Raw genomic sequence first — 26,676 nt, forward strand, 5'->3', positions numbered from 1 at the left:
TATAAGAGTTCCAAGGAGTTCTCTGAACGAACCAGTGAAATTTTACTGATTATCTGATAGTTCGCTGAATTTTATCAGAATTCCAAGGAGTTCTCTCTGAACGAACCAATGAAATTTCACTGGTTATCTGCTAGTTCGCTGAATTTTAAAAGAGTTCCAAGGAGTTCTCTCTGAACGAATCAGTGAAATTTCACTGATTATCTGCTAGTTCGCTGCATTTTAAGAGTTCCACTGAGTTCCAAGGAGTTCTCTCTGAACGAACCAATGAAATTTCACTAATTATCTGCTAGTTCGCCTTAAAGTAACTGAGGAGGTTCTCTCTAAACTCGAATCAATTAAATTTCACTGAAAAACAGTGACGTACTTTTGGCTATATGAATCAGTGAAATTTCACGGGTTATCTGTTAGTTTGCTTTAAAGCAATTTAGGAAATAAAACTGTGAGACTGAATTTGAAAAGAATTCTACTGACTTACAAAAAGTTATCTCCGAAGACGAATCAGTGAAAATCAGTGAGGTACTTCCCGCTATTTTAATCATTAAAATTTCACTGAATATCAATGAGGCACTTTCGGCTATTTTAATCTGCAAAATTTCACTGAAAATCAGTGACATAATTCCGGATATTTGAATCAGTGAAAATTCACTGATCGTCTGCTTATTCGCATTAAAGTAACTAAAGAGGTAAGACTTTGAAACTGAATTCGGTAAGAATTTTACTGAGTACCAAAGAGTTCTCTCTAAACTCGAATCAGTGAAATTTCTCTAAAAATCAGTTATATACTTCTGGCTATTTGAATCAGTGAAATTTCACTGATTATCGGCTAGTTCGCTAAATTTTAAGAGTTCCACTGAGATATAAATAGTTCTGCCTGAACGAAACAGTGAAATTTCGATGATTATCTGCTATGACACCGAATTTTAAATTAGTTCCAAGGAGTTCTCTCTCAAAGAACCAATGAAATTTCACTAATTATCTGCTGTTTCGCTTTAAAGCAGTGGATTAAGTAAAACACAAACTGACGTACTTCAGGATACTTGAATCAGTGAAATTTCACTGATCATCTGCTAGTTAGCTTTAAAGTAACTGAGGAGGTAAAACTTTGAAACTGAATTCGTAAAGAATTCTACTATCTTCAAAAGAGTTCTCCCTAAACTCGAATCAGTGAAATTTCACTGGAAATCAGTTATGTACTTCCGGCTGCTTTAATCAGTAAAATTTCACCGAAAATAAGTGACGTACTTCCGACTATTTTAATCAGTATAATTGCACTGAAAATCAGTGTTGTATTTCCGGCTATTTGAATCAGTAAAATTTCACTGGTTATATGCTAGTTCGCTTTAAAGCAACTGAAGAAGTAAAACTGTGAAACTAAATTCGAACATAATTCTACTGACTTCCACGAAGTTCTCTCCAAACTGGATTCAGTTGAATTTCACTGAAAAACAGTGATATACTTCCAGCTATTGGAATCAGTGAACTTTCACTGATTATTTGCTTGTATTCATTAAAACAACTGAGAAAGTACAAGTATGAAACAGAATTTAAAATTCTATTGAGTTCCAAAAAGTTCTCTCTAAACACGAATCAGTGAAATTCTGAAAATCAGTGACGTAGTTCCGACTTTTAGAATCAGTGAAATTTCACTGATTATCTGCTAAGTCGCTAAAGCAACTGATTAAGTAATAAAGTTATACTGAATTTGAAAAGAATTCTGCTGACTTATAAAAAGTTCGCTCCGAAGACGAATCCGTGAAATTTAACTTAAAATCAGTTAGGTAGTTCTGGCTATTTAAATCAGTAAAGTCTCACTACACATCTGCTAGTCAGCTTTAAGACAATTAAGAAGGTAAGACTGTAAGATGAAACTGCAATCGAAAAGAATCATACTGATTTCTAAAGAGTTCTCTCTACACTCAAATCTGTAAAAATGTACTGAGAGTCATTCAAATCTACTGAGAATCAATGAAATTTTACTGAACCTTAAAAAAGCTTAGAACGTCAGACTGAATTCAAAAAGAATTCTACTGACTTTCAAAGATTTCTCGCTGAATTCGAATCAGTGAAATTTCACCGAAACTCATTAACTTAGTTCTGGCTATTTGAATCAGTAAAATTTCACTAAAGGTCCGCTAGTCAACTTTAAAATAATTGAGAAATATTTACTGAGAATCAGTACATCACGAGGATCGAGCAAAAAAACTTCTTAATCGATTTTCACAAAACATGATTGTATTTTTTAACCAAACTTTTCTATCAATTGATCAACTTGGGCATGGTCGTGCGGTCTGTGGACCGCACAACATGCCTTAACGTTAAAAATGTCGTGCGGTCTGTAAGGCCGCACAACGACGATTAAAGGTTAAAGTGGTGATTTAGATTTTACAGTATGTTTTTTTTCGCTTTTCTAAGAAATCCCTTCTTTTATATCTTGCCGGATAGGAAACTAAAAATAAAATATAGAAAATATGTTTAGATGGATAATTTGACGTCTGAATTTGAATGATCTTATCAAAAGCACCGCACCGGTTTCTACGCCAGTGAATGTTCGCAACGGGGTCCCTAATACGAACTCTTGTATCACTGGTCATCGCTTTGTATGAATGAATGAGAAATAAAAAAATGAGAACATTACCAACCCAAACGGTATAAAGAAAGACTGGGAGGAAAGAATACGAAATTGGTTTTAACTCCCTTCGCCACGAATCTTAATCACCCACGAAAGGAAGAGATAAAAAGGAACCCATTTCCGGAAATTTTAATTGGTTCATAACTAAAATACAAAACTGTGTCGAGAACACTTAAACTTCAACCTGAATGATCCAATCTCTTGGAACAAAATACTTCAATTTTCAATTCAGAAAGATCAATTTTTGACCAAGGAAATGAATTTTCAACTGAACTTCTGAAAAAAAAAAATTAATTTTTTCCAATAAGATTAATTTTCTTTACAAAAAGATGAATTTTCTATCAAGATTCATTTTCTACCAATCAAGACAAATATTCAATCAAATACTTTATATTTCAAACAAAAGTTGATTTTTTATTTGAAAGAAAAATTAATTTTCAAGAAAAAATGGAATCCTTAATCTTTCAGTTCAAAAATTAATTTACTACCAAAAAAGATTAATTTTCAACCAGAATTTATTTTCTAACAATAAAGACTAATTTTCAACAAAATACACTATATTTCAACCAATTTGTAAAACTTAAACGAAAAAAAATGTAAGCAAAAAGGGAATGCTCAAAATGTCAATTAAATAAATTATTTTTTACAAAGTTTTTTTACAAAGTAGTTAAACACAAAATGTAAAATTTTCAATATAAAAAACTTCATTTTTCGTCTAGAAGATTAATTTTCTATAAAAAAGACGAATTTTCATTTAAGATTTATTTTCTGCTAATAAAGAAAAAATATCAACAAAATGTATTATATTTCAAACAATTTGTGTAACTTTGAAAGACAAAAATAAATAAATTTTCATGAAAAATTGGAATACTTCAACTTTCAGTTTAAAAAATTAATTTTAAAGCAAATTTTTTTTTAAAATATTATACTTGCAATTTAATTTTCAACGAAATAATTAATTAGACATAAAGTTGGATATTTCCACCAAAAAGGATTTTAATTTTTCATCAAAAACAGTTGAATTCAAGCAAAAAATACGATATATAAAATTATTTTAAAGTTTTTTTTCTACCAATAAAAATAAACTTTCAAGAAAATAACGTGAATTGTCAATCAAATTTTTGAGTTTTAAGTAAAAAAGGCAAATTTTTAATAATAATAAAACATTGTATTCTTCAAACAAAGAAATTGATATTTTAACCAAAGAATATTTTTATTAAACATTTTAAAAAATGGAATTCAAACAAAACTAGTTTTCAACAAAATAAATTTTTCAATTTGAAAGGATAATTATTTTAAACTGAAATGACGAATCTAATATTTTTGGTTGAAAAGTCATCTTTTTTGGGTAACAATTTTGATTTTTTTTGTTTTGAAAATTCAACTATATTCTAATGTTCTATTCTTGTTCGGAAATTTTTCTCTGTGCTTGAACATTGAACTATTTTGTATAAATTCGTATTTTGTATCAATTAATTTTTATACTAAAAATCTAACTTCCATTTTTATTTATTTAAAAATTCGACAATTTGTTCGAAAATGCATGTATTTTCTTGAAAATTCATTTTTAGCTAAATAGATTAACTCTTTTATTGAAAATTTGTGATTTCTGATTGAAAATTGATCTTTTACGGCAGAAAAGTAATATTTGATTATTGAAATAAATAAAGAAGTCAGAAATTTAATAATATGAATCTGAATTTTTTTATTGTTTTTTAAAAGATCCTCTGTAAAAATGCTACAAGCTTAAAATTCTGGTCCTTGTGTCACAGCTTTACAACATTATATGAGATTTTTTTTCTTTTAAAAAATGACACGCACTTGTTAGTAAAAAAAAGTTTGCCTAGAAGTCTATTTAAAAAGCATGTGTGCACTTTGTAAATGTGTGCAAAATATACGCATTGGTGAACGGAACAAAGAAGTAAAAAAAAAAAGAAGAATAAGGGCAGTAAGGAGAGAAAATAAAGCTAAAGATGTTTGTAGTCACCCTCGATGCGAAATAAAAACGAAAACAAGGAAAGGAAGAAAGAAACGAAAAAATGGAAAGAATATCCTAATACAAGAATAATGAATCTAACTAGGAAGATTTTAATTATTATTATTTTTATTATTATTATCGTCTTGTAAATAATTACAATTTATTTTGTTTAATTACTTGCTACGAGGGAAAAATTTATTTTTATTCTTTCAAAATTTGGAAAATTGAATCTTTTATAAGCGGATCAAAACAATGTGAAATTTCAATAAAAAATGTTTTTTTATTTATTTCAACCAAAAGTCTTACCTTTCGATCCCAAAGGATGAATTTTCAACAAAGCTATGGAATTCTCGTTCCAAAAGATGTTTGTTTTTACAAGTAAATTTAATATTCCACAAAATAAATCAATTTCAACAAAACAGTTCAATTTTTAACAAAATCGTTATAGATTTTCAAAACTATTTCAACCTACAAAGACAAATTGTATACGAAGGTGACTAATTTTCAACCAAGAAGATTATTTTTCTACCAAATTATACGAATTTTCAACTGAAAAAGATCAGTTTTATTCGTAAATATGGAAAAGTTAAATTTTCAGAAATATTTGTAATTAATTTTCAACAAAAATGTTGAACTTGCTACCAAAAAGTCGATTTTCAATCAAATAAATGAATTTTCAAATAAATAGCTAAATTTTCAAGTAGAAAAGAGAAATTTTCTTTAAAAAATGGGAAAGTCAAATTTTCAAGAATATAATTAATTTTCAACAAAATACATTAATTTTTAAATAATCAGTTGAACTTTCAACTAAAAAAAATCAACTTCATTATTAAAAAATGAAAAAGTTAAATTTTAAGTAATATCTGTAATTAATTTTCAGCAATTTTTGCGAATTTTTAACACAAAAAGTTAAATGTTCAACAAAATAATTAAATTTTTAACAAAATAGTTGATTTTTTAACCAAATAGTTGGATTTTCAACCTAAAAAGACTAATTTTCAACTAAATTTCAACTAAAAAAGATACATTTTCTTCAAAAAATGCGAAAGTTAGATTTTTAATAATATCATTTATTTTCAACAAAATACATGAATTTTGAAATAAATAGTTGCATTTTCTACTAAAAATGATCAATTTTATTAATAAAAATAAAAAAGTTAAGTTTTCAATAGTATAATAAATTTTCAACAATTTTTCTATTAGAATATTAGTTTTCAATAAAAAAATTCAAAAAATAAATAGTTCAATCTTCAACCAAAGATATGAATTTTCAACAACATAAATGAATTTTTAAGAAAGTGGTTCAACTTGCACCTAGAAGTTGAAATTTCCGACTAAAAATACGAATTTTCGAAAAATATCTTCCAGTCAAGAAAGAAAAAAATTCATCCAAATTGTTGAACTTTCAAGCTAAAAGAAAATTTTTCTGTAAAACAGTTACATTTTCAATGAATAAGATTAGTTTTCTATGAAAAAAATATATTTCAAACCAAAAATACAAGAGTTTTGAACAAAATAGTTCAAGTTTTGATCAATGAGAGGAATTTTCGACCAAAGTTATGAATCTTCAACTGGAATAGTTAAGCTTTTAGTAAAAAATATACATTTTTAAACCTGAAAATACGAATTTTTTAACCAGAGATGAATCTTATAAGAAAATTATGTTTTTTTAATTTAAAAAAATATATATTTTTTAACTTAAAAATTTTTTTATGAAAAGCGAATCTTCACAAAATATTTTAATTATCTGCCAAAGAACATTAATTTTCAACAAGACAGTTGCATTTATTAGAAGAAAAAAATGAAATTTCTACTAAAACTAATGAATTTAATTTTTAAATCGAAAAAAAAATCCAAAAAAATAGTTTAATTTTCAACCAAAGAAGAGGAATTTTGAACGAAAAAGTATGAGTTAAAAAAAAACGACTTATAACCGAAATTGTTGAATTTGCAAACTAATAATTAAATTTTAACTGAAAATATAATCGTCAGGAGGAAGCAACTGCAAAACCTGACCTACGGTCTACAACTCGATATAAAAATTACAAATGACTTTTTTTTTAATTACTTTGTACAACACCTGCAAATTATCCTTTTTTTTTCTGCTTCTTCTTTGTAACGAAAAAGACGTTTGGACAGCTGATAAGAACAATTATGTAGAGTAGGCCATAAACATAAAAGATAATGCAATCTTAAATAATTACATTACCTCCTTGAAAGTTGAACGTGCGACGATGTCATAAGAACCTAGTGCTTGTGGATTAAATTCGTTCCGATGAAGCGATAAAATTGTGGTAAAGAAAGCGACATGAAAGGGAAACTCGGTACAACAGGTGACTTTTTAAATGACAAGATCGATAAGGACTTTAGAGCTCACTCGTGAGCTCGCTTTAGTTAGACCGTTGTCCGTTACGATCAAAGCCGCTCGATACTCGACACAGTATAAATCATTGTCAGGTTGGCCGCTGGACCGGGAAATTACCGGGAATTTATTATTATTAAGTACCATTTTCAAATAGATTTTCATTTCTGGGATCTTTTCGACCCCAGTGTGCCATCGAAGGGTTAATTATTTTGTTGATAAATTAAATGATTTCGTTGAAAATTCAAGTATTTGGTGGGAAATTCAATTATTTTCCTAAAAATTTAATTATTTGGTTAAAAATTCCACTTTTGTATTGAAAAATTAATTACTTTGTTGAAAATTTATTTAATTTTATGGAACATTGGTGTTAACTTTTATTATTTTGTTAAAAAAATTATTATTATTATATTGGAAAAATTAATTATTTCGTTACAAATTTATTATTTTGTTAAAAACTCCACTGTTTTGTTAAAAATTTAATTATTTTAATTTAAATTGTTATTATTTTGTTGAAAATTTAATTTTTTGTTAAAAATGCCCCTTTTGTATTGAAAACATAATTACTTTGTTGAACATTTGTTTATTTCGGTGTAAATTTAAATTATTTTGATGGAACTTTTCATTATTTTGTTAAAAATTTAATTATTTTGTGTGGAAATTCAATTATTTTGTTGGAAATTTTAATTTCTTTGTTGAAAAAGTAGATTATTTCGTTAAAAATTTAATTATTTTGTTGAAAATTCTACAATTTGATGGAAAATGTAAATATTTTGATGACAATTTAATTATCTGGTTGAAAATTCATATCGTTTAACTGAAACTTCATTCTTTTCAAATGATATGGAATTAATATGTTTTTTCTTCAAAAAACCATCTATGTTGGTTAAAAATTCTACTATACATTGCTTGGTGGAAAGTTAATTCTTTTTATTTAAAAAGTTTAAGATCATATTTTGGTCTCAGAAATCATTTCTTTTGGTTAAAAATTCCACTATTTGGCGAAAAATTTAATTATTTTGCTGAAAAATTACATTCTTTTTGTTGAAAATTCTACTATTTGGTAAAAAATATAACAATAATTGATTTGGTAAATATTCGTTATCAAAGGCTTTTATTAAAATAAAAATATTTTCACAGTCTAAGTTATTCAATTTTTAACATTTCATTTGAAATTCTTTAATTAAGAAAAAGGATATTTATTTAATAGCCAAGTATTTAAAATTAAACAATTTGAAACTTCATTGTTTCATATAGAAATATTTGAATTGTTAAAATTTCGAAAAGCTTTTAAAATTTTAACATGTTTTAAAATGAATAGAATTTTTCCCTACAGTTTTTAGAAAATCCTGGCAATTAAAAAAATCCTTAAAATATTTCAAGGTCTTTTTTGACAATTTGGAAATCTATTAAAATCTTTTTAAATATTCTGTTAAAATAATTTTTCAAAATGAAAAATCATTTTTAATTTTTGTAGGAATATTAAGAAAATGTTTTTATTCTTTTAAAGCCTGGTATGAATAACCGAATTTTGTCGGTACACGCACTTCGTTTAAATTATTTGAAATCATTTCAAGTTCAAAATTAATTTTCAATAAAATTTTAAAGAAATTTGTTTAAATTAGCAGGATTATATAAAAGTGTTACGACAAATTCAATTAATTTTAAATTAGAAATTTTGTTTAAAAACTTCTACATTTCTCAAGATTTTGAAAAAATTAAAGCTTTTGAAGGATGATTAAACTATTAGAAATGAAAATAATTTAACTTTTAATTCGAAAAAATTTAAATTTTTAAATGTTTAATGTTTCTAGTATAAAATAACTTAATAATATAATTTTGAAAATTTTTAAAGTTCATTGACTGATTCTTTAATTTAGGGTATTCAAAATGTTAACGTGGATTTATATTTTTGGAACCTAATTTAAGTCTTTGAATTCTATAAGTTATGAATGTAAGAAATTCTGAATTTTGCAGTTTAAATCTATTAAACTTGAAATTATTTATACAAAAAGTGTTAATACCTTCGAGTTCATACGTGTCAATTATTGAACAATTGAATACAAAATTTTTGAATTTAAAAATCCTGATTTTTTTCAGAACACTCCATAAAGATTCGATTCTCTCGAACGAGGAAAATAATACTCCTTGTCTGAGAAAAAATCGCTTTTTTACTTTCAAAGGGGCCTAGAATTTTTTAAGTGCCAAAATTAACACATCTGGTCCCTTTGCAAACTGTTTAAAGTCTCTTGAAGCGTTCATAAATTCCGCAAGCATGTTATGCTGAGGGCCAGTGAAGAGCCGGGTTGTTTGTTCAGGAAGCTTCTAGCTTTGATCTTCTCTGAGTGACTTGAAGCGTGTACACATTTCAGCTCACCACTTCAACTCCGGAGCCTTCCTAAATGGATTTTAAAATTTCAAATTTCTCTCTTTTTTGAAAAATTATCCCATTAATCTGATAATCATGCCGTCATCACTTCAATGATTATGAGACTCTACAGAATTTTCTTTTAAGATGGGTTCAGAATCACTATGAATTTATTCACAACCAGTGATAACCTGTGGGGGCATCCAATTTCATTAGAAGTACTTGAACTCACCTCCACGTTTTGCCAGGGGGGAGGAAAACTGCAGAAAACTAGTAATATTGGTCAGGCCCACTTCAGGTTTTATTTTGTCAAAGTAGTTCCAAATATTTCGCAGATTTGAAAGATTACAAATTTCAAATAAATTTTAAAAGATGTCAAAGATTTCCAAATTTCCAAAATAATTAATTAGATTTCTCAAATATTTTAAAGATTACGAGCATTTTTAATTATTTAAAAATAATTTTCATTTCGCGATGATCTCAAAGCAAAATTAAAAAAAAGCATATTAATCTATATTTTTTTGCAAAAATATCAAGTTATTATTTATTATAATGCATACTTTTTAGTTTCAATTCTTAAGAAATTTGTCAATACGGGACAACTGGTAAACCCTGAAAAATTAAATTTCAGGAACTGGGAAATTCTAGCATAATTAAATTCGAAATAGAAAAATCTCGGAAATTTAAAATTAGCGAATTGAAAAATTCCTGCATGAAAAATTTTCGAAATTATAAAATATCCGACAATTCTACAGAAGTTTAAAAGATTGAAAAATATTTAGATGATTTCAGAAAGATTTAAACATATTTTACAAAGGCTTCACAGATGGTTAAAACATTCCAACAAATTTGAAAATATTTCAAAATATTTTCGAAGATTTGAAGGATTTTATAAAGATTTCACAAAAAATTTTACCTTCTTAGACCCAATCTAAGACCCCCGCCCCCCCTTATAAAAACCGTAAAAAATATTATTCATTTATATTTAAAAAAATGTTTTTTCTAATAAAAGATGAATTTTTAACAAAATAGTTGAATTTTCACACTAAATAATTAAATTTTTAACATAATAGTTGAATTTTCAACCTAAAAGTTTGTATTTCAATCAATTTTCAGCAAAAAATAAATCTCCACGAACCTGATGCATTTTTACTCAACAAACATGAAAATTCTAACCAAGAAAATTATAATTTTTTTGCTAAAAAAGGAGAATTTTCAACTCAAAAAGAATGGAAAAGTTATATTTTCAGTTAAAAAATTAATTTTAAACAAAAAAAAACGTTTTTGGACTAAACAATTAAATTTTCAACCAAAAACATAAGCCTTCAATCAAAAAATTAAATATAACAATGTGGTTTAACTTTTTTCCAAGTGGTTGAATTATTATCATTGATTATTTGGTTTTGGCCAGGTGATAGTAATTAAGTAAAATTGTTCTCAAATTCTTTTTTGTCTACTGGCCGTAAAAAATATTTAAATGATCAATTAAAAAAATATATTTTTTAACAAAATAGTGTAACTTTCAATGAAAGAGATGAATTTCCAACTAAAAATGTAATTATCCAAGAAAAAAGTGATATCCTAACGAAGTGATTCAACTAAATCTTTCAAACAAAATAGTTGAATACTCGAAAAAAAAAGAAAAATTTCCAACCAAAAAGTTGCATTTTCATTGGAAAAAAATGATATTTCTACTCGAACACATGCATTTTTAAATCAAAAAGATAAATTTTCTAAAAAATAGTTGAATCATCTGTTAAAAAAGATTTCAGTTGACTTTTTACGATCAAAATCTGAATTTTAAAGGAAGAATAAGGTTCTACGAAAAAATTTAATTTTCAATCCAAAAAGACGAATTTTTCAAATAAAATGATGAATTTTTAATAAAATAGTTCAATTCTCTACCAAATAGTTGCATTTTCTTCCAAGAAAGAAGAAATTTGTTCTAAAACAGAGAAATTTTAAATAAAAAACGATATATTTTCAAAGTCATTTTTCAACATCAAAATATAAACTTTAAACAAACAGTACATTTTCTACGAAATAGTTAAATTAACAAAAAAATATAATGTTCAACCAAAAAGTATTATTTTTTAATAAAATAGTTTAATGTTCAAACAAATAGTTGAATTTTTACTCGTATTGAAGGAACAGAAAATTTTGTTTAAAATTTACGAAGTTTTAATTAAAAAATTTTAAGTTGAATTTTCACCCAGAAAAGATTTCAGTTCTCTTTTCAAAACAAAAATATTAAATTAGGTGAATTTTAAAAACAAAAAGACAAATTTTAAAAAAAGAGATTGAATTTTCGACCGAACAGTTGCATTTTTATTGAAGATAGATGAAATTTCCTCTGAAACAAATTTCAACCAAAAAGTAATGACTTTTTAACAAGATTATTAAATTTTAAACCAAGCCGTTGCATTTTCATTCCAGAAAAATAAAAATTCTACTTAAACAGGCGAAATTTAATAACAAAAAGACAAATTTTCGCAAAAAGAATTGAATGTGCACCCAAAACAAGATTTCAATTGACTTATCAACAACAAATTATGAATTTTCAACAAAAGTTTAATGTTATACCAAGAGAGTTCCATTTTTAACCCGAATAGACGAATTTTGAACAAAACAGTTGAATTTGCAAACAAAAAGGATGTCTTTTTACGGACGAAAGTTTTAAGAATTTTTTTAAGAATAAAATGTAATGAAAAGCAATTGATCTTGAGAATCGGATAATTCTGATGCGCAATTTGATGATCAAACAAGAAGTTCAAAATGTGAACAGAAGCTTTTAATTTCATTTGATTGAATTTCGGCATGAAATTGATCAACTGGCATTTACGATGATCAAAAGGTGAAACAAAATCTTTAAAAATAGCCTTTTCTTGAGACAGGTTTCCGCCTCTCTTCATTATTCCCGCGACATAATATGAGTTTCAGCGCACCGGGAAGGGACGAACGAGTTTGAGTTTCAGAATAAATTTTTTTAACGACGATCATCAAGAGCACTGAAGAAGCAAATCGTGCAATGCTCGGCAGGACCCGCCAGTAATTACGGCTCCACGTTAATTGAACGCCCGACGATGAAAGGAGCCGCCGCTAACATTATTTCCAGCATGCTTCTCATCGCGATATTCTGCTCGCATCAAGAAGACATGTTCCCATCGAGCAACTCGGCTAATTGCCCTGCCTATCTCACATTATTACTGCAACGCAAATTTATTTCCCTTACACACGTGACATTGTCCAAAGTCAATCTGATTAAGATACTCATTTGCCACACACGCTCTCATGAATAATCTTTCCAGAATAGGAATCCCTGAAGGTTTTCAACTCTACTTCTACTTTTTTCGAAAAGAGATCTTTGATCTTTAGGTGCTGACTCCTCAGTTTGACATCAAAAGAACGTGCCTCGTAACTCATCCAAAGTTTAGAATCTAAAGTGCTATTCCCGTACAACGCGGATTAAAATAAAAAAATTATTTCAGCCGTCCAATACTTACAGCAATATTCTAACTCTATGAAAACGTTTATGGAAAAAATTCTATCTACATTTTCAAGTTTAGACCCACAAGCCTACGTAGTGCAATAACTACAAGTTCATGCTGGTGTTCGGCTTGTCCTGGCCTCGAGGAGCTTCAAAAGCAGCCGCCTTAATGTTATTACGATAATAATACTGAGCGAGCGAGAGTGAACCCTCGGCTATAAATACCACTACTCTCGCGCCTTACCTATGCATATACTCGCACACTTAACCACCCAACCACGTCGTGATTTCATCCTTCTGTCACGGGTTTACGCTCATTCTTCGCCAGTCTTTCTCATCTACCTGGACCAAATCGCATAAGCGTGAAACTAAAAAACATTCCTTTTTCTTATATAAAAATTACATCATGATGTGCAAAATTTTTGAAAGCTGACGGAATGGGTCATACTCTGCTCGGACTCGAAAGACCAAAGCTCAAGCTCAACACCACCATAGCTCAAAAGTCACACTTAGCTCGAAACCCGCAAGTCCGAAGCCAGTTCGACCTTTTGCACATCTGACGCACCCTAAAAGTTCATTGACCTACAATCTTTGGGATCAATTTCGAAGAGCTAATTTGTGTATTGATTAGCCGAACCGTAATTAGCTAACCCCGAATGATCCTCCGAACAGTAGATCTACTTGAAACTAAAAAACATTATCTCTCTCTTCTATAAAAATTACATCATGATGTGCAAAATTTGTGAAAACTAACGGATCGGATCAAACTCGGTTCAGACTCGAAAGCCCGAATCTCAAGCTCAACACCACCGTAGCTCAAAAGTCAGACCTAGTTAAAACCCACAAGTCAAAACCCAATTCGACTTTTTGCACACCTGACGCACTCTAGAATTTTACTGACCCACAATCTTCGGGATCAATTTCGAAGAGTTAATTTGGGTACGTATTATCAAAACCTTTATTTATTCATCCAGAATGATCCTCTGAACGGCGTAGACTCGTACGCGCTACCACCCACCCGCGTCGTGATAAAATAAATATTACATCATGATGTGCAAAATTTGTTAAAGCTGACGGAATGGCTCAAATTTGGATCGGAATCGAAAGCCCGAAGCTCAAGTTAAACACCACCGTAGCTCAAAAGTTAGACCTAGTCCGAAAACCGCAAGTCCGAACCTAATCCGACCTTTTGCACATCTGACGCACTCTAGAAGTTCACTGACCTACAATCTTTGCGACCAATTTCGAAGAGCTAATTTGGGTACAGATTAACCAAACCTTTATTAGTTAATCCCAAATGATTCTCTGAACGGCGTAGACTCGCTCGTTACCACCTAACCGCGTCGTGATAAAATAAAAATTACATCATGATGTGCAAAATTTGTGAAAGCTTTTTTGAAAGGATCGGGCCAAACCCGGTTCGGACCCAATAGCCTGAAGCTCAAGTACAACACCACCGTAGCTCAAAAGTCAGACCTAGTTCGAAACCCGCAAGTCCGGACCCAGTCCGACCTTTTGCACACCTGCCGCACCCTAGAAGTTCACTGACCTACAATATTTGGGACCAATTTCAAAGCGCTAATTTGTGTACAAATTAACCAAACCTTAATTAATTAACCCCAAATGATCTTCCGAACGGGGTAGATTGCTTGAAGCCGTAAGGCCTCTCTACTTGGGAGATTCACGAGGGACTTATCTCCACCGGCGATCATCAAACGTAACCATCTGATCGTCTTAATGCGATTTTCTTGTCGAGGTGCGCGGTATGTATGCATATGCGTTATTTCTCCAAGAAGACTCGCTTTTAATGGAATCTCGTCATTCGAAATAATCGCGAGGATTTCGGTTATCATTTCCTCAAGAAGAAAAAACTCACACGCACTTATACAAACAAAGTATTGTATCTTTTTCGATTGCAAGCTAATTATGCAATATCGAAGAATTTTGATTGCAATTCAGACGAGTTTACTAATTAAGAAGAATTATTGCAAAAAATCAATTTTATATTCAGGACAGTCATGAGGCGCAAATTATACCCGATTCTCCTATATATAAAGTGAAAGATGTCGATAATCGCAAATCATTCCAGCGGTATCCTTTTGAAGTTGCAAGAGTGCAACTGGGTTCGAAAAACAAAACGCTTTTCATTAGCTAATAGACTTTTTAAAGCGAACTAATGAGAATAATGCAGAACTCGTATATATAAATTGCTGACGTAAGACTTTATCGTTAGCTTCTTACTTCACTCTAATTTCATACATTTCACTTTTTCATCTCACGAGTCCAGAAATGAAATGCATGTCCAGGTTTTATGCGTGTTCATTATCTATGATACCCTCTCTAAATGTGTATTCCACACTATAAACGGTAATCTGGCCAGTTCACTAGGGAGAAGACATGGCGCCGACATTCTTCTAAAGGAATGGAATAACGTTGCGTGGTGCTCGGGAGAGCCTCGGTTCGATATTCATGCCGCGCTCTTTTTTTTACAACGAAGTGCCTCGGGTTATTTCTCATAGAATACTTTAGTTCAGCTGCTTCGAGCTGTGTAAGATTCCATCTCTGAGCCCTAGTTTTTCCCGCAAATATGAAAGTGAGTCTAGTTGATTTTAATTTTCCCAATCAATTAAATTTGCTCTGATTGAGCAAGTTGTAAAATCCTATAGTCTCTATAGTCTGATGATGATTCTAAAGAATCGCAGCCCAATCATTTTTTGAGAGATGTGCTTGGAGAAGACTTTTGGGTAAAAAAGTCCGTCCCGCTCGAATCAAAATAACTGAGTCTTTCACGGTGGATTTCTCTCCCCTTGGATGGGAGCCTGAATAGCCTGGCATTCGCGATCCGGTCTTTAGGTCTTCGTCCTGGCTCGGAATGGAGTAAGAAAGCCGTCTCTTTGTCGGCTCACTCGGCCTTCTTCGCGTTCCGTCTCTTTCCCTTATATTTGCCTTCTCCTTTCCTCTAAACCTCGGGTTCTACTCTTCGGTGCTCCTTCAGCCGAGAGATTCAACGCAACTTCAAGATCGTAACAGATACCTGCTCAATTCAAAGAGGGATATCGGATCAGAGAATCGAGCGTTACGCTCCTTCCACTTTGGGAAATGGGAAACCTGAAAAGAAAGCTCTTCAGCTAAAACCAATTTGCAACACTCCAATGAATGCACCCATTTCAAAAAATTGCTTTCCGGTCATTTGTCGCCTGTTTGGGGATTGATTCTGAAAAATGCAAGTGCATCTTTTTTTGTTGAAAAGCATTAATCTTTTTGGCAGTTTGCGTTAATTTCGAGACGGTGTATTACAAACTCGCAAATAATGGAATGACCGGCTGGCGTATCGAAGTCAAAGAAGCCGCTATCGTTTTGCCTCGACTTTCAAAGCCTTGTACTCTTTCCGTCCGGGGCTCTCCGCAAAGGATTACCGGACGATGACTATGACAGTGTTTGTCGGCTTGTAGTTCCAAGGTACATACTGGTACTCTTTGTATATCCACATTTATATACACTTAACCGTGGACCGGCATTATGACGCATGCATCCATTGATGGACAGTTACTTCTTTTGCTAATTTAGCATCTCTTTTGCTTCCACCCATAGTCAACATCGAAAATTTGTATGGGAAATAAATTTTTTCGTTCGGAGAATTTCGATGAAAAGATTTGAAATCGAGAACAAATGTTGAACACAGGGACGATATAGCATGCCTTTATTACATCTTCCAGAAAGGTAATTGCTGTCCTTAACGTTCCAGCACATCCGGCCTAAAGACTCGGGTGCACGTCAATTACAGACTGGGCAGCCTTTAGGGCTCGCCACAGTCCTCGGCAACTTCTAACTTTTGTGCCTTCGACCATCCGCCTCCATCTTGGAGAACGTTGCTGTCAATTATAAAGTCCTGTCCATTCCCGGAAGGCTTGAAATTACAGAGTATCTTCGTCCATAATCTATTCCGTCTTCGTCCCGCGGCTAATCTCTCCCCTTCACACAACCCTTGGTCAAAAAGCGTGTGATTTTCGTCACGACTCCTAGAAACGAATTTCAATTAAAGTTATATCACTCAACTTTTATCTAATGATCGTAAAATTATACCGAGAGATTTTCTGAGAAGGGTTTATAAAATCGAATCCCACGACAAAGTCCAACTCGAAAAAAACTAAAGAAAGGGAATCGCAAGGGCGTTCGGCCACAACAGACCGAGTTCGGAAAAAAGATGGACATGGATGGCGGCTGAGTGATGTCTCGGACATGGTCGATTTCAAGGTGTACGGCTGCATTGAAGACCCACTCATGAGTGTGAGTGCCACTAGAGGAAGAGCCAAAGAGGCCTCGATCGAAGGGAGAGACGATTTGAAATCGAGAGAAAAGACCGGTTCGCTCGGGATCGGCCCTTCCGTTCGTTATTTCGCGTTTTTTTCAGCCGCGGACTTTGTCGGACCGACGGGGAAAAAGAGCCGCAGAATGCATCAGGCCGGAAGAGGGAAAGAGAGAGGTTCTGCAAAAGAAGCCTGCGAAACGGCATTTTAAAGCAGCTGACAGACAAGCGAGCTCGGAGACAACAAGACGTCCGTCTTCTCCGCTGAGGCTTCTTGCTTTCGCGGCCGAGCGCATCCTTCTTCCTTTTTCACATTTATTCCCCGCTTCTTCTCCTTCCTCGGCTTCCTTCTTCTTATTCCAGACCTTTTCTTGTTCCTCATCTCCTTATTCTCCTCGCTTCTACTTGTTGCTCCATTTGCCGACGTACACGACCTTTCTTCTCCACTTAATCCTTTTTTTTAAACTCTTTTTTTCTCCACTAGATGTCCTCAAAAAGTTGAAGACATGCCACTGACTCCGTTTTCAAAAGGTTCTTCACATTCAATAATTCAAACAAAATAGTTGATCTTAAAACCAAGCAATATTTTCGACCAAAAGAGACGAATTTAAAAAAAAACACTTTTAACGAAATAGTTCAATTTTCGCAACAAAAAGACTAATTTTTCCAGACAGTAAGATTTTCAGCAAAAAGATTCATTTAAAAAAAAAGAATGACTTTTCAACCAAATGAATGAATTTTTAATGAAAAAGGAATTTTCTAACGAAAATAGAACAGTCTAATTTTCAGATGATACAAATTAAATTAACAACAAAAAAACTAATTTTTAACGAAAAATATGAATTTTTAAACAAATATATAGTTCAATTTTCACCAAAAAGATGAATTTCCAACCAAGAAAATCAATTTTTTATAAAAAAAGACGAATTTTCAACAAAATTGTTAAATTTTAACACGAAAATATAAGTTTACTGACAAAAAAGATTCATTTTCTACCAAAAAGACGTATTTTCATCAAAAAACATTAATTTTTCACTAAAAAAGACCAATTTTCTACCAGAAATGGAATAGTTACATTTTTAATTTTTTTAAATTGTCAACCAAAAAAATGTTTCTTCAAGAAAATAGTTCCCTTTTCAGCCAAAGAGATTAATTTGCAACTTAAATAATAAATCTAAAAATAAAGAATTTTCAACAAGAGTTCAACATCAGTAGTTAAATTTGAAACCAAAGAGATGAATCTTCAACCAAAAAAATTACTTTTTTATAAAATAGTTGCATTTTTAACCAAATTAGTTTAATTTTAAATTGAAGAGTGTAATTTTCTACTGAAAACGATTCTTGATCAAAATACTTAAATCTTAGAATAGAACACATCAATTTTTATCCAAAAAGTCTCATTTTTAATCAAAAAATTGATTTTCTACCAAAAAAACCTAGTTTTAAACTAAATAAATACATTTTTAATCAAGAGGCAGAATTTTATACAAAAAAAAGACAAATTTTTAACAAAACATAAATATTGAATGAAAAAGTGTAATTTTCCACTAAAAAATATAAAATTTCAACAACAAAAGACGCATTCTCAGACAAAATAGTTATACGTTTTCAAATTAAATAATTTGGTAGAAAATGTAACTACTTGGTTAAAAATCGATGCATTTTGTTGAATGAAAATTCGTATTCTTTGTAAAAGAATCATTTATTGTTGTTGTTAAAAATGCAACTGTTTGATTGAAAATTCGTCTATTCTGGTGAAATCTAACTGTGTTTAAAAAATTTTTTTTATTGAAATTCTTTTTGTTGAAATATCAAGTATTACATTTTTATCGAAAATTCATATTTTCGGGTTTTATAAGAAATTCGTCTTTTTGACTTGAAAATTTATTCTCCTGAATAACAATTTAATTACACCATTATGGTTAAAAATTGATGTTTTTAGATTAAAAATTAAACTATTCAATTTTTTAGTCTTTTTTGTTAGCAAATTTAACTATTTGGTAGAAAATATTTATAGTTTGTGAACAATTCATTTTGGCTTCTTTTTATAGAATGTGATTTTTTGGACAAAAGTGCAACCTTGTGGTTGAAAATTAATCTTGTTTAGTTGAGGATTCAAAATTTTGTGCAAAATTTGTCTTTCTTGTTTATATTCAACTTTTTTTTACTTAAATTAAAATCTTTTTTATTTAAATATTATTAACTACTCATTTTGGTTTAAAGTTAGTATTTACACGTTAAAAATGCAATTGTTTTGTACAGAATTCGTTTTTAAATTCGTTTGAAAATTCCACACCTTGGTATAAAATTCAAGTATTTGTTACAAATTTAAACGGCTTAAAATCTTAAAAATTGAATTTTTTAATTGAAAATTTTAACATTAGAGTTTTAGTCGAAAATTTATGTATTTTCTTTAAAAAATTATATTTTCAAATGTATAATTAATCCTCTTGGTTTAAAATTTAGGTATCTGGTACAAAATATATTCATTTGTTTAACAGTTCATTTTTTTGGTTCATAATGCCACTATATGGTTTCAAATTAATCTGGGTTTTTTTACAAATTCAAGGGAGTTTTTTTGAAAATGGTTCTTTTTTATTTTTAACTTGTTTTATTAAAAATTAAATTTGTTTCTTTACCCATCAACTTTCACATTTTTCGTTGAAAATCCAATTTTTTGGATTGAAAGTTCAACTCCTTGCTTGAAAGTTGAACTACCTTGTTAAATTTCTATTTTTTTTTGCCGAAGATTCATCATTTTAGTTTGTACATTCGTTTTTTCTTTGATAATTATTTTTTGAAGCTAAAAATATAATTATATTTATTTTTAAATTCAACTAATTGCTTGTAAATAAATTTTTTTGTTGAAAATTCATATTCTCACGTTGAAAATTCAACTGTTTTATATAAAGATAGCCGTTTTGGCTTGCAAATTTCACAATTTGGTATGAAATTCAAGAATTTAGTGCAAAATTAATCTGATTTGTAAAAAATTTGTAGAAAAAAAATTTGTTCTCTTTCATTGAAAATTCAACAGTGTAGGAAATTCCTTTCTTTTGTATTGAAAATTAATTTTTCAAATTGAAAATTGAACTACTCGCTTTTTGGTCGAGAAATATTTTTTAGTTGAAAATTCAAGTATGTTAAAAATACATTATTAGCTTAAACACTCATCTTTTTTTTTATAGAAAATTAATCCTCTCGTTTGAAAGTTGAACTATTTGGTAGAAAATATAATTATTTTATTAGTACTTCTTTTTTTATAGAAAATAAATTTGTTTTGGGTAAAATGGGTTAAAAATTAATGTGTTTTAGTACAGAAATCCAGTTTTTTTATCGTGTATTTTTCTTTTTTTGTTAATATTTTTAACTGTTTCTTATTTTAAATTCAAATCTTATTTTTGTTTTAAACATCAACTGTTACATTTTTATTAAAAATTAGTATTTCCAGCTTGAACATCTAAACTGTTTTTTTTTTTTTTTATAGAATTTGTCTCTTTGGATTGAAAATTGAAGAATTTGTTAGAAAATTCAACCTTTCCTTGGAAAACTGATGTAATTTGTTGAGAATTAATCTGCTTTATTAAAAGCTCATCTTTTTGTTTTAAAAATGCAAAATTTTGTAGGGCCAGTAATGCCGAAAATGAAGGCTTTAAAAAATATATATGTGAGACGTATTTCCGAAGAGAGTAAGAATTGGCCTTTCGCGGATTCCATAATTCCGGACGGGTTCGCGGGGAGAATCTGGTGCCTACAGCAGGGCACGTACTCGAGCCCCTCGCAACCTAGGGATACATATAGGAACGTGTGTGCAGTGTGATGCCAGAGGTCCAGTCAGTTCAGTCCGTCAGTCAGACCCAGTGTTACAGGTTACCACGTAATTTCCTGGGAACTATAATTTGGGCGAATGGGTCCGAGCGAAGAAACGGAGGGGCAGGGAGGGGATGGGACGTAATGGGCGAATCTAAGGCCCACCGAAAGCACGGGTCCGTCGAGAGAGGCGGGAAGAATGGGCGGGATAATTACCCGCGATGCACGCCGCTCGTTATATCTCAAGCCTCTTCTTTCCTCTTTCCCCTTTCTTTTTCTTCCTTTTCCGCCACCGACGCTTGCCTTGCCTGCTTCTTCGCCGTTCTTCTTTCAGATCTTTCTGCTGCCATGCTTTATAGTTTATACCACATCTGAATTTCAAAACACCAGAATATTTAGCTAAAATGAATCTCCTCACAAGGATCGAGAGTAATCCACTTGTAATTCAAGATAATCCAGAGTAATTCAGTTGTAGTCCACGACAATCTATTTGTAATCCAGGGCAATTCACTTGAAATCCATTCCTAATCTAGCATAATCCACTTGTAATTGGGAATAATACACTTGTAATCCAGAGTAATTCAGTTGTAACCCAGGAGAATCCATTTGTGTTATACGATAATCCACTTGTAATCTAAAATAATCCACATGTAATACAGAGTAATTCACTTGTAATTCATGGAAATCCCTCTGTTATCGAGAATAATCCACTTGTAATTTAGTCTTATTCAATTGTGACCCAGGACAATCCATTTGTATTCTGAGGTAATCCACTTGTAATCCAGAGTAATTTACTTATAATCCATGGAAATTCATTTTTAATCTAGGATAATCCACTTATAATCCAGATAATCTACCTGTGATCCACTGTAATTCACTTGTAATCCAAAACCATTTACTTGCAATCAAGCATAACCCACTTGTTACCAGAGCAATTCACTGGCGATTGGGAACCATCTAGTTGTAATCCAGCATAATCCACTTGTAATTCAAAGTAATTTACTTGCAATCCAGAGTAATTCACTCGTAATCCAGAACCACCCACTTGTTATGCAGAGTAATTCACTTGTAATACAGGATAATTCACTTGTGAAACAGAGTAATCCACTTTTAATCAAAAGTAACCAACTTACAATCCAGAACAATCCGCTTTTAATTGAGAGTAATCCAGGATAATTCACTTGTAATCCAATTCAATTCACTTGCAATCCATGACAATCGACTTATAAATCAGAGTAATCCATTTGTAATCTAAAGTAATTCACTTGTAATCCAGAACAGTGCTGTTGTAATCCAGTAAAATCTACTTCTTGTTCACTTGAAATAGAGAGTAACGCACTCGTAAACCAGAAAAATCCATTTGTAATCCAGAGTAATCTACTTTAATTCCAACTTACTTTTATTCCAATCAATCATAAAATATTTTTTGATTCAGAGTAACCCTCTTGTAATTTACAGTAATCCATTTCTAATTCAGAGTAATTCACTTGTAATCTAAAACAATCCGCCGTAATCCAGCATAATTCACTTGTAATCCAAGGTAACTGACTTTTAAACCAGCAAAATCCATTTGTAATCCCGAGTAATTTAGAGTAATCTACTTTTAATCAAAAGTAATCCACTGGCAATCCAGAACATTCCACTTGTCACCCAGGACAATTCACATGTAATCCACATAAATTGAATTGAAATCCACGACAATCTATTTGTAATTAAGTGCAATCCATTTGTAATCCAAAGTGATTCGCTTATAATCCAGCACAACCCTGTTGTAATCCAGCATAATTCACTTGCAATACAGAGCAATTCACTCGTAAAGCAAAAACATCTATTTATGCGCCAGAGTAATCTGCTTTTAATACATGATAATTCAATTGTCATCCAAAGTACTTCACTTTTAATCCAAAATAATCCACTTGTAATCTGGAACAGTCCTTAAAATCCAGAGAAATTCATTTGAAATCCAGGGTAACTCACTCGTAAACCAGAAAAATCCACTTGTAATCCATAGTAATTCACTTTTGATACAGGATAATTCACTTGTAATCTAGAATAATTTAGAGTAATCCACTTCAAATCCAAACTTTTAATCCATTTGTAATCCAAAATAATTCAGTTTTAATCCAGAACGATCCTGTTGTAATCCAAAATAATCCACTTGTAATTCACTTGCAATCCAGAGTAATTCTCTCGCAAAGCAGAAAAATCTATTTGCAATCCAGAGTAATCTACTCGTAATATGTGATAATTCAGTTGTCATCCAAAGTAATTCACTTTTAATCCAAAGTAATCCACTTGTAATCTAGAACAATCCTTGCAATACAGAGAAATCCATTTGAAATCCAATATAATCCACTTGTAATCTGCAGTAATTCAGTTGTAATCCACGCCAATCTGTTTGTGATTCGTAGTTTAATTTAAGCGTAGGTTGCAATAAAATACTTTCAACTTCTTTTTTAGAATTAATAAACGATTCAACGGGAAGTGTGGAGCTCATAAATAATATATTTAATATGTCACTCTAACAAAATACTGCTTCATTTAATTTAAAAGACGGCGAAAGTGGCCGTCCCAGTAAGGGAAACCAGATTGTGCAACTGACGTTGAAGTGTCCAAAACTGAGACAGTCAGCGACATCTTGTCCGGGTTAAGGCAACTTTGTCAAAAATTTGTCCAAATGCGGGACACTTAAATATTCACAACTTATTGAATAAAATAGCTAAAAAACGTTATGAATTTTATTTTTAAACGTATTAAAAATGTACAAAAACATTATTTTTTCTATTAGTGTAGAAAATTTTATGACTAGAAGGCTATGAAAGTTATACGGAAAGTTTTGAAGTGCAAAAAAAATGGAGAATTTTGCTTGAGCTTTTTAAATTATACTCTCAGCACTTGGAATATTTTCGCCTAATTCAGCTATTATTGTACTTCCTTTTTCAGGTTCGCTACAGTCGATACACAGAGCGAAATTTCGGGAGAATAATTCACGGCATTGCTCCCTGATTTTATTACGTTTTGGCGTGAGAACTAAGATCTCGGTACCGTAGCTTTTGAAGCATTGGTCTCGAAATATTAGACATTAGAACACGCCCTTAGCTCACAGGTCTCGAATTCTATGGTTTTATATCGTAGAGTTCGAGACTTTACAGCACGTATAAATTGTAGATCTAAAATCACGGGCTTCCATGAATTAGTCTCTTGAAATTTCTCTCCGTGTGGAAGTCGAAAAAACGAATATCGTTTATTTTTTATTGTACTGTTGTTGCAACCACTAAGAATACAATAATGTGGCATTTTTATTAAAAACCGTTACGATGAAACTTGTACACAAAACATTTTTAACTGTCAGGGAGGACCACATTGTAGAAAGTAAACTTCCCGTTTAAATACCCGAGCTTCTTGCTCGAAGCAGCGGAGTGCGCTAGTGTCCAGCATACGTTCGCCTTCCACTCCCTGTCCCTTCCTATGCAAATTACGTTAGGAACATCAGCGCCCTCAACTCTGTAGCACCTTTTCGAATTGACTTCAAAGACAAAAATATGACGAATCTTTTATTATTTTTCAGCTGACAGCGTTGATGCCTCTGGTTCACTACAACTGCTCACGTCACCTAAAGATCTTTCTCTGCGCTGTTTTCGCTCCAGTATGTTCCGAGAATGTTGCAATTCCAGCTTGCAAGCCTCTCTGTTTATCAGTGAGACGAGCTTGCGAACCCGCCTTGACAAGTTTCACCTTACCATGGCCAAACATGCTCGATTGTGATCGATTCCCCGACAGTGGTGAGTCCCGGAAAATTAAAAAAAAAAAAACCCAACTCTCATCCGGAGACTTTGAGCCATCATGATAAGAAAATTCTTTTGTTTCAGGGACACTGTGCGTGCAACCGCCGCCGGAAGAGGCTTTATCGGAAACCCTATCGCCGGCTGTACCCGCAATTCAGCAGCAATGGCCTGTTCAATCACTGCAACCTGTACAGCTACCTGCGGCAACCAATCATCATCATCAGTGCCCATCGCACTTTATCCAGACGCCGGATATCGACATTGTTAGTCCACAATTGATTTTAATTTCCATCAGCCTTTGATTCCTCTTCTTTTATCCTCCAGAGTGAATGAGGAATTCAGATAAACCACAAATGATGATTCTCTTTTTTGCTGACTTCTGGTATGCTTTCAGATCTCGTGCGTGCCGAGGTGTGGAGCTGACGCTTATTACAGGGCAGAAGACAAAAGATTCGCCGAACGCTGGATGATCGGCTGGGCCTGGCTTTGCTTCCTCTCGACGCTTTTTACTCTCCTCACATTTTGGGTGGATCCTTCCCGATTTCGGTATCCTGAAAGGCCGATTGTCTTCCTTGCTCTCTGCTACAATTTACTGTCCCTGGCCTTCATCATCAGAGGTGCAGTCGGCTCGGAAAATTTGAGCTGTGCTAGTCAACGTGATGGACCCAGTTATGTTCCTGTAAGTCCAGCATCAGTATTATCTTTCTAGATTATAAAAAATCTCTGCTGCTGTTTCGGAAATCGAGACACTCTATGAATGCCCACCCGACCTGCTTAAATGCCCGTAACCTACCTCAATTCCCGACCAACATTCAGGAAAACAAATTAACCTTTGAATGATCGTGTATAGGTTCCTATGCAAAGTAAATTGATATGCGGGTACCTGTAGAGTCGAGCAGGCCTCACCAAAAGTCAGTCATTGGCTGACAGTGTCAGTCTAGGGACTAGGTCAAACAGGCCCTAAGAAATCTTGTCGTTCGACAGGGTCTGGATAGAGAAATCTCTCTGTATCCATCTTTCCCTTTAACCATTTTCCCTTTCTCATTCCCCCTTTCTAGTTTTCTCTTTCCCTTTTCCTCATTCCACTTTCCCTTTTCACCCTTTCCCATGTTCCCCTTCCCTTTTCCCAGTTCACCTTTCCCATTCCCTTAACCTTTTTCTCCCCTTCCCACTTTTTTCCAATTCCTCCTTTCCTCTTTCCCTAACCCCATTTACTTTTCACCCTTTAGGGTTTCTCATTTTCTCCTTCCTCTTTCCTTTTCCCTATTTCCTTTAACTGTTTTCCCTTTTCCCTTCGCCTTTTTTCTCTTTTCCGCCTTTCCATTTTCGCTTTTCGGCTTTTGTCCGTTCTCATTTTTCCTTTTTCCGATCCCCCTTTACCGTTGCTCCTTTCCCTTTTCACCCATTCGCCGTTCCACTTTCTCCAACTCCCCGTTCTCTTTACTTTTTTCCCTTTCCCCTTTTATTTTTCTCTTTTCCCATTTCCCTCTTTCCTTCCCCTTTTCCCCTCTCCGGTATCTCATTTTCTTCTTTCCTATTCCCTTTTTCTGTTTCCCTTCGCCTTTTAAACTTTACCTTTTCAACCTGTCCCCGTTTCATTCACCATTTTGCTCTGTTTCTCATTTCCCTCTTTCCTTTCCTCTTTTTCCTTGACTATTTTTTTCCTTTTCCCTCACGTAAATATTTTATGATGAAAGGGGTAAAAGAAAAACCACTTCAATTTACATCATATGACATTACCAGGTAGTTTCATGTCGGTCCGACAGCGAAGAGCGCATGTGCATGGCTCTAGAGGGAGAGAAAACATTTGAGATGTAGACGTATCTCTTTCTAGATAAAGCTGATTGGTCGAGAATATTTTCGTTGGGTGAAGTTTGGCGCAGCACAGGACCGTACTTTGTGTCGCGAGTGCCCCAATAATTGACGTTTATTGCACTTTTCAGAATTGATT

General features: G+C 32.0%; 1 protein-coding gene across 1 annotated transcript in view; it reads left to right on the plus strand.

The window, feature by feature from the left end:
* LOC117168652 (frizzled-4-like) overlaps window positions 1-26,676 on the plus strand; it is a 35,139-nt gene that overhangs the window by 1,343 nt on the left and 7,120 nt on the right. Inside the window, exons 2-4 of the mRNA XM_033354324.1 lie at window positions 24,509-24,722; window positions 24,810-24,988; window positions 25,120-25,404. Coding sequence (XP_033210215.1) covers window positions 24,509-24,722; window positions 24,810-24,988; window positions 25,120-25,404 — 678 coding nt within the window. The remainder of the gene's footprint in view (window positions 1-24,508; window positions 24,723-24,809; window positions 24,989-25,119; window positions 25,405-26,676) is intronic.

Source organism: Belonocnema kinseyi, chromosome 1 (genome assembly GCF_010883055.1).
Source record: "Belonocnema kinseyi isolate 2016_QV_RU_SX_M_011 chromosome 1, B_treatae_v1, whole genome shotgun sequence".
Classification (NCBI taxonomy): Eukaryota; Metazoa; Arthropoda; class Insecta; order Hymenoptera; family Cynipidae; genus Belonocnema; species Belonocnema kinseyi.